This window comes from Trachurus trachurus, assembly GCF_905171665.1.
Source record: "Trachurus trachurus genome assembly, chromosome: 24".
In the NCBI taxonomy this organism is placed as follows: domain Eukaryota; kingdom Metazoa; phylum Chordata; class Actinopteri; order Carangiformes; family Carangidae; genus Trachurus; species Trachurus trachurus.
Genome location: NC_139910.1, coordinates 22,004,359 through 22,014,279, shown reverse-complemented (window position 1 = coordinate 22,014,279; position 9,921 = coordinate 22,004,359). Strand labels below are relative to the sequence as shown.

Genomic DNA, 9,921 nt, shown 5'->3' with positions numbered 1-9,921 from the left:
CCTCAAGCTTGACCTCTCTCCAGTCACTGTGGCTAATCTTGGCTGACAGAGGGCCTGTAGGGAGAGAAGGCTGGAAAGGAAGGAAGGTGGAGGGAAGAAACTGTACATCCCCAAAAACTTTCCTCGAAGTGTGCAGGAGCAACGCCGTTCCCTAGAGGGGGTTGTTTCTCTTCCTGGGCTCCCCGGAGGTGTGTGGAGGGAAGGTGCGGCTGCTATATGCGTCCTGGTTTAGAAAGGTAGGCAATGAGAGCTACCACCACCCCCACATACACACCAGTGCCTATAGTGATGGAGAGGGCAGCGAGGAACAAAGCCCGTCGGGATGCGATGTTGGCCAGTGAGAAGTCACCTTTGTTCACTGCCTTGGTGGTCTGGAAAAGAAGACAAAAAAGGTATGAAAAGAGGAGCGTCAGACACAGTTTGGAGCCACGTCAAGTGAAAGAGTGACCCATTTTTCTTTTTCAAAAGAAGCATAATTACAGAAGCTGTTTATTATTTTTTTGTGGCAGTGTCAAGGAAAAAAAAAAGGAAACTAGAGTTGGAGGATGGGCCCATTGACAAAGTGGCTCAGTGTAACCCAGGAGAGCTCATCATGCATGGCAGGACTGAGAAATGGCAATTAGTGTGAAAATGTCAAGGACTGGACGTTACGGTCAGGATAAATGATGCATGAGGAAAGCAGATTCATCATCATTTATCATCAAATTAGAAAAAAAAGGAACTCCACATTGCGGATTTTTATCATGACCAATCAAGACAAGAAGAAATTTAAAAAAAATAAATAAATAAAATACAGTGCATTTTAGTGGTAATTTTTTGCTTTATGAGATGCATTCAAGTAAAAAATAAAGTAGAAAAAAGGGGTAAATAGAGACTTTTTCATGCATCTACACAGCCTTGTTCCATGAAAGGGTATTATACTTCTTTTTTCCAGGCAACCACTCCATCGTCATGACCTAGTTTAGTTACCATCCATTTAAGGTTATAGTGCATTTTTACAGCCCACTATAGGCACATATAGATCCTCTGTGGTGCTGTGTTAACTGTTCTACTTAAATAGCAGTTCAAATACCACATAGTGTGAGTGGAAAAAAGAGGCCTTTTTTCTTCTTAATCATGTGAGTCGAACCTCATGTAAACAGCTGCTTAGATGCAATTATTGTCAACAGGAAAATGACGCAAGTCTGATTCATACTTTGTGCCTCTCAATTAGTGAGACAATGTAAACAATATTAGACTAACGGATATTAATTAAGTAGGTAACAGGTAACATCCTTTGTGCGAGGGATGCTAAAAACAGATCATTGTTTCTTGCATCGGTCCATAGCTGAAATGAAAACATGGTTTAAAATACAGCAATAAATAGTGTTTGAAAAAGCTTCTTTATCTTGTGCATTGTTGATGCGTTTGAAGAGCTAGTGTGTTAAGCTTCCTCTAGCTATCTCACTATTTGTATAGACTGGGGGGAAAAAAAAGCAGGGAATAAAGAAGCCTATTTTTATTTGTTGTTTTTTATGCACATCCCTGAATAGAGGTCACAGTTTCAGTTGTTGCAGTGGCATTGTTTGGAATTTGGGCCGGATTTTCCATTTCCCATCTCCATTGTCTTCCCCTAAACAAATTTCTGTTCTTTTTTTTTTCAGTCTGAATGTCGTCGTGTTAATCTATTGATTTATTTTTTTCCTGCTTGGTAAATTCAGTGGTCGATCGTTCAGCATGTTGCTAAATCCCAGTCATAATTTGTTTGGCTTGTAACACAATTCATCCGTCAGAGTGTTGTGCTGATTGTATGCCGACACAGTTTGAAATGCAGGAGCCAACTCTGTGTGCGTGTGTGTGTGTGTGTGTGTGTGTGTGTGTGTGTGTGTGTGTGTGAAATGACCTTCCTTATTCTGTTGAATCTACTCTAATGATGGGGCTGATAGGTGATACGTGTGAATGTAATAAAGCACGGCCATTCCCTCTAACTCTGAAACCATAGTCGTCTCATAAAAAAACCTGCCCTATTCATTTTGGATCTGCGCCCAGCTCTGAGCATACAAGGTGATGTTTCTTATTAATAACTGAAGTTAAGAGGGATTGTGACTGCTAGTTAGGAGCAGTATCAGCAGTGGTGAGGTTTTGTATCTGACAGTGGCACTGAACAAAAAACTCAACACTCTCTTTACAAATCCTTGTTTTGACCTTCATCTTTGCTCATGAGTCCTGAGATTGAGGATAAACAGAGCTCAAATGAGGTTACAGCAGACTGACAGTGTAAGAATTTGGGGTTTGTGGACGTGAGACACTGCAGCTACTCACTGAAAAGAGCCGACTGGTTCCGGCTGCCCCTGTGGCTCCTTTTTCAGTGTGCTCTGTGTGGCTGAACTGAAGGGAGAGCCTGAGGTAAACACACACTGAGACAAAAACACCCTGCTGGAGCACATGGACATTCCCTAGAGCTGGAGGATCTCACTGTGAACCTGACCCAGATCTACAGCTAAAAACAAACGAATTTATGTTAGATTATTAGGAGGTGAAAGGTAATTAAACTAATGATTTTGTCCTCCAAAAAAACTGGTAATAACGAAACAGCAGTATAAGTAGATCCTGCAGTATTAAGTTAAGTTAAAGAACATATTTTACATGACGTTTTGATGTCCAGATTTAGATCTACTCTACCAGTCAAAGGTTTAGACACACCATCTCACTGAGTTTGTCTTTTTTTATCACTTTCTTCATGAAAAAATGGGAACACATGGAGTTATGTTGTAAACACAAAAGTGTTAATTAAAGTGTTGTCTGTCACCTGAGCTAAACCCAACTGAGATGCTGAAGGCAAAACAGACAACAAGTGCTCAGCACCTCTGGAAACTCCTTCAAGACTGTGACAACGTCACGACAGGTGACGACCTCAAGCTGATGACAGAATGTCAGTGTGCAAAGCTGTCATCAAGCAAAATGTGGCTACTGCTGTTTTCCATGGAGTTTTTCCTCAGTCGATGTGAGGGTCTAAGGACAGAGGATGTTGTTACGATGCCATGTAAAGCCCTTTGAGACAAACTGTTTGTAAAAACGGGCTAAATCAAATTGCCTTGCCTTGCCTTCAAAGAATCTAAAATATATAACATTTTCTGCTTTAACTCATTTTTCTTTACTACATAACTGGATATGTGTTCCTTTATAGTTTTGATGTCCTCAGTGTGAATCTACAATGTAGAAAGTAATTAAAATAAATAAAGAAAAACTACTGTGTCCAAACTTTTGACTGGTACTGTAGTTTGTAGTTTTGTATGAAAAACAATCTCAACATTTCCTCTCTCACACTTCTCTCTACGGTATGAACATGGTGTCTCTGATTGGCTCACTGTCTGAGTGACACATGGTCAGGCCAATGACAGATTAACAGACTGTAGCACAATACTGTATGTTGGTAACACTCGCAGATGGAAAAACAAATGCAAATGGCGGCTCTCAGTCAGGGCTGAAATGAGCCAAACAGACAGTTTGTAATCCTTCAGTGAAAACAAACTCTAGCCACTGGGCTCTGGTGTAGCTGTCAGGCTGTGTAGTGAAATTGGCTTCCTGTCATACAACTTGTTAATTGCTTTCTTCTAAGTCACTGATAAAATGGCTTCTATGTGTTTTTCTTGTTATAAAGTTAAGACAAACCAACAAAAGGTTGGATGGCTGGGGGCCATGACTGTATAGTTGTGACCTCACTAAAGTCCTGAGGGCTTGTTTTACGGTGCAGTTTCTGATAATGGACGGTGTGTATTTCTAGATTCAGAGTCCTGCTACATTTACACTATTTATACAGCAAGTAGACCTACTTTATAATTTAAAAGGTATTCAAATATCACTTTTTACATGAATAATATAATAATGGAACTTTATAAATATGATCACATCCATGATTATTTAAAAAGAAATTTTAAGTTAAAATAAATAAATAAATAAATAACCACAGACTCAGTGTCAAACTTTCTCTCTTTTTGAACATTCCAAAGGCTAGGACTGCTGCTTCACTTTATATGCACCTGTTTAGGTTATTTATACAGCTGTATTTTTCAGTTTTATGAATATTTAACATTTACGGATACTTTTTCATCTATACATCTGCCCATTTACATTGAAGTCATGCAGACCAGTAACAGACCACATGCTTAAAGCTGAACTCCCACATGAAAGTCACTGTCAGTTCATTAGAACAGATGCAAATGACATGACAAACAGTGTGAGATGTTCAGCCAGGCTTTTGCCTACAACACTGGAATAATGAGACTGACAGACTAAAAAATACAGCCATGGAAAGCACATGCACAAAGGACAGATAGAAGCTCATTAGTATCTATCCTTCCTGTGCTTGCTGTACTTGAAGCATGACTGTATAATGACTTACTCATGTCAAGTGGTTTGTTATATTTGTTGAAGGGAAATGAGAATCAGAGTGCATGTTCTTTATTATGATGACTGACCTTTCCCATGTTAGGGTTGACTTTCGACACAATTATTTAAACAAGACCGGGTTTGTTAACCTTTATCCTGCATTTTGGACAAAAATACTATGAGAAAACTCACAGTGATAAATTGGCTGACTTATTTGAATGATCAACTATTAGGGGGCAGCCTTGGCATAATCAGTGCAGCCAAATATGCAGCTTCCCCCATCTTTAATCATAGCACCCTCACCCACTAAACCAGGGGTTGCCAAAATGGGGATAAGGACCCCCCACTTTTGGGGTTGCAAGGCGCCAAGGATGTGTCCCAGAATGATTTCAAGAAATCAAATAAAATGTAAAAAAAATGTTTTTTGAAATACTGTGTTATAGCCATAAATGTAGAAAAAAAAAATCAAGTTTGCACCTGACAGCAACAATGTTCACCCATAGGTTACATGGACATTACTTTGACTGAGGTATTCTGCTATTATCTTATAGTAAAGGAGGTCGAAGGCTTTACAATGGCTATTTGTAAAGTCATATCCTTGTTGTAAGGCGTTTTGTTGTGATGGATATGCCTATGGTGCCCTGTGCCCTTACTTTGGGGGTCATGGGCTGAAAAGTTTGGGAACTTCTGCCCTAAACAATGTTTTAAACAAAGACAAAAAACTAAATTCACCATCGATCAGTGATGGCTGTTGTTACAACTAAAAATAACTTAGCGTGGGGTCTTTTCACTTGATTCAAGTGTCTGACTTGTGCCAAGGTTTTACACGACAGTTCTTTATAGTCCAAGACAAGGACGGCTGGTTGAGAGCCAGAGAGAAAGAATCTTTTGACAAATGCTTCGAAAGGTCAGGAAGCAAATCTAGACAAAGGATGTGTATTCATTGTAGGACCTTTAGCGTCCATGTCAATAAAGTAATTATTGAAACAAAAGCACTGTTATGGAGGCCTTATGGGAAATTAGGTTTGAATGTGCTTTCAAAATGAGCCACGGCACAATCTGCTTTTGAGGATGTAGTAAGCCTCCTCACCACGGTCTTCAGTGAGAGTGAATCCTTAAAAGATCATAATGTGACAGTGGACAGTTTAATTCTCTCTACCACTACAGGAGTTGAAGGGCACACGCTCATCATTTCATTTCACCACTAAAAGCATCTGTAATTGATTCATCTTTTTTTTTTCCTCCTCCACTTCGCACACATAATCAAATGAAAGCATGTTGTGTCTGTCCCAGAGGAACACGTCGCTGAAGGACTAAATATAATAACGCTGTAATGCCGTACAAAACAGATGAGAATAACTGGATGGAAGTGTGTATTTGCTTGTGCGGTTTTCTCTGTGAACTCCAGCCTTTTTGTCTGGCATAGGCTACTGTACTGTACATGTCAATGTGAGGATTTTTCACTCAATCCCCTTGAGAGAGAAACGGTTCGACAGCTAGTAGCATTTAGGCCTTATCTTCACAACCTTGACAAAATGATTGAAATGTGGTGTCATAGGAAAAACTGATAACATCTCACACTTAGCTGCATGCAGACTCGTATAGCGGAAGTCAATTCAGCCCCCTTAACAGGTTTTTCTTCCAAACAAACAACACATAGAGCCCCAAGTCTCTCTCTTTGTCTCCGACTCACACACATGCAAAATAAACTGTTTCACAATAATTAGCTCATTCATTTTCACTCATTATGATGACTTGTATGCCATAAGATAACTTCAGGGGAGTCTTATTTGCATAATTGTGAAAGGAATCACTGCCTCTCCTCAACTCTGCACTTCCCAGCACAGATGTCTCAGAGCTGAGAGAAACATTTATCAGCATCTCTAAACAAAACACTCACCCTATTAGTGGCAATAATTCAAACTCAATTCTGCTTCCCAATCAAACGCTCAACGCTAATTTCCCCCAGATATTCATGGTATTCCAGTCATTATCGGTTGACTGTGCATGTGTGTGGGTGGTCGACGCTAAATCCGTAACTATGCAGGGGTATTTACCATAAAGACGTTCCACAGTATTAAAGATGTAGTCTGTAGGCAAATAGGATACAAGCCATTTCAATCGGCACATAGATGCCTGTGTCTGTGTTTGTCTGCTTGGGAAGCCATGCAGCGTCTCTCTCTGTGCGACTGGGTCTGACCTTCCACTGGGACAAAAACACTATTGATCTGCCGTCCACAGACTCTATTAAAGTTGCTAACCTGTTTGTTTGTAAATGTCCTCCGAGTAAGTGGAGAGGCTGATGTGCTATCATTTCCAACTTTTCCTCCCGGCTCATTCCGCTGCCCTTGTCAAATCCCATAATGCATCAGCTTACACTGTCACGGTAACCACTAAAACTGTGTGGTTTAGAGGAAAAGGTTTGAAGCAACAAATCCTCCAACAAAAATCTACTTATAAATTGGCACAAATGCAGTTGCTTGACAGATAGGATGACACAGGTAAATGTAGCTTTAACTAAAGCTAATTGTGTTGCTAACTTTATCTTAAAGGGATAGTTCAACATTTTGGCAAATTCGCCCATTGCCGTCCATCCATCCATCCATTTTCTTCCGCTTCATAATCCCTATAATCATAGAGGTAGGTTCATTACCTTTAACTCGCATCTCAAAACAGCATGCACCGATAAGGTGCATGCTGTTTTGAGATGCGAGTTGCTCAGTGAAGTAGTGAACACAATGGAGGTGAACAGTACAGGTCCCCTGTCCCTCATCAAACTCATCTGCACAATCCAACAACTCCAAAACACTCTGGTGAGTAACATTACGACACATGAAGCAAATACTCAGAACAAATCACCCTGCCCAGCAATCATGTCTGGAATGTAGTTCCGGCTATGCATTTGCCTTGAAAACAACTCTGTCTCATAATGTTGCATGAAATTATTAATATATTTTTACCTAAATTAATTGTGATAGTTAACTTCATGACTTGTGACTTGTTACGTCTTCCACCTGGCGTCTCATGGCTGAAAACCAACCTTATAACATCAGTGTAGAACCTGGCTGCCGCCCCAGTGTCTGAGCTGAGTCTCTGCACACCGGACACAAACACGCTCCAAAACCGACAATCATTTGTTTATGACAGTTAAGACTACACAGATATACGCATTGCAATATTGTATATGTTATGTAACACTATCCACCACTCCATGTATTGAGTTTTCACCAGCTTCGTTGTAAACAAATGCACATGGCCAGGAGGAGGGTTAGAAAAACAGCGGATAAGCGACCAGACTTCCTCTTTAATTAAAAGTAATGGTTCTTTGCCAAAATGTTGAACTATCCCTTTAAAAGAGGCTTTTTGCTTCAGCTGTAGCTCCTGCAATTTAAATTTACTTCCATCCTGCCCAGACAGTCTCTAGAGATCCCTATTTTTTCTTCTCAGTGCAGACAGCGAAGCAGAGGTATACGTTCACATGCATAATCAAATTTCAACTCATTTTCTGCTAAAAAACTGGCAATATCTTTGTGTTAACTCCTGCAGAATTAATTCATTTAGTTGAGAGGGGGAGGGGGGGATCCTGAACAATTGAATGAAATGAAGACCAGTGAAGTGGTTTATTGAGCTATAAAATGAAGCGATCCTGGACTCCCACCATATCTTTTCCTGACAGCTCCTCTGGACGGCACCTTCTAAAGGAGTGAGATTGGCAGAAAAGCCATCCATCCCTAAACACAGCCATCACTTCCCCATAATTACCCAGGAAGAATCAAATTAGCTCCTGACAAGATAATTCAGTGACTGCCTTCATCTGGCTCGGACCACTCGTGCCCACAGATAAGACAGCTAAACGCTCGAGCTTTTGATAAGATTTTACAGTCAAACGAGGAGCAATTTACCGAAAAACCTTGTCGGTCTCTTATGTAACATGCCTGTGCAGTGTGTTGACATGTGCTTTTAAACATACACTGTATATGCGTGAGTTTGTGTGTGCCACTGATGGCCTATTAATGTTTTTTTGCCCTTTCAAGTTGACGGTGCACTTAAGGGTTAGCCTGAATTGATTAGCAGCAGGAAAAGTGGCGATCATTGTGCTCTTTGCTTGACTGAGTGACACACCATCATCAGAGTTGTTTCCTCCAGAATTGAAGAGGGGAAGGAAGTCCAATTGGAATCAATTAGACAACCATTATGTGCAGTTTTCCGATGTTACTGGCTAAGAACATATCGGCAAAAGCTTCAGCATTAACAGCGTTCCTTTGTCACCATGACCGATCGTCGTCTTTGGAAATAACTGTCTGTACATTACACATTGATTCCTGCTGTTAAAAAAAACTCCTAATGTGTATGGTGGGTGTTGAGGTTGGGATTAAAGGTCAACCTTAAGATGTATGATGAAACTCTCTTTACATCAAAGTATAACACTGGATCTCTTAAGTGCCATGCCTCAGTATGTATACTGTGGATTGCCAGCCCATTACCTGTTTAGGATTATATGTTTGCATGCATTTTGTATCCACAAATTCACTTTCCAGATTACAGCAAAGGGACTATTTAATGTGCCTCATCACCTTCAAAACCTCCACTCACCTGGAATTGGGTTCAGCTCCATTCCAATTAAAAAACGCCACTTGTTCAAAGGGCTTCTCTCATCCTTGTATTTTCGACACCTCCGTTCTTGGAGTCTACAGACAGAGCCTTGGAGGTGATTTATATACTCTTCCCGCACCTTTCAGTCTGTTTACAGAGCATCAAGCAGCCATTACAGTTTGGCCTTGAGTTATTGATGGGCGCCTCAGTGGAAAGCGGCCTTGCGTGGGTGGAAAGCAAGTCAACTGTCAGTCTTTTATTTTTTCGTGTGATAGCCCTTAATCTCTCGGTGATGAGTCACACACAGAGCTGGGTATGTGCTCGTGTCTTTATGTGCTTGCGTGTCCGCAAATGCATAGAAATGTGTGTGTATGTGGCTTGATGTACCTGTTTTATGTCAGTCCTCCACAAAGAGATGTTGCATCATCCATGTGTGACAAAACCACAACTTCACAGGCCTTTTGTCTGGTGTGCACTTCATTTCAATATGTGTATGTGTGTCAGTGTCCTCACCCCCTGTGAGAAGTAAAAGGCTGCAATCCCCAGAGGCCAGAAACAGCAGAGCATGGAGAAGATGGCCAGGCCGAGGTGGTCTCGTGGAGGGACGACTATGAAGTTGTCCTCGCTCTCACTGTCGCTGGAGCAATCCGTCTGCACAGAGAACAGCAATTCAGGTCAAAACACGCACACACATTTTGTGCCATTTTTTTGTTTGATGTGAGTTATGTTTGTTAAGGGTGGTGGGTGGTGGGTGGGGGTTAGATTTATGTTCATAAAGCATCTTAGCAGCCAAGACAAAGTCATGTCTCAAGACTGAATCTTCATATTATAACACAAACATAAAAGTCTGAATCTCAGCAAACAAATGCAGAGGCGTACTGTATTTTCAAAAATGGCTAAGCATCAATTCACAGTAAACAACTTCAAATTAATTTCAACTTCAGAAAAGATCACACTGTG

At 40.7% G+C, this 9,921-nt stretch overlaps 1 protein-coding gene across 1 annotated transcript in view; it reads right to left on the bottom strand.

Annotated features, from left to right (window-relative positions):
• Window positions 1-212: 212 nt before the first annotated feature.
• syndig1l (synapse differentiation inducing 1-like) overlaps window positions 213-9,921 on the bottom strand; it is a gene marked incomplete at both ends in the record, with an annotated part of 30,055 nt that continues 20,346 nt past the window's right edge. The window contains 2 exons of the mRNA XM_084000609.1: window positions 213-371; window positions 9,475-9,612. Coding sequence (XP_083856735.1) covers window positions 213-371; window positions 9,475-9,612 — 297 coding nt within the window. The remainder of the gene's footprint in view (window positions 372-9,474; window positions 9,613-9,921) is intronic.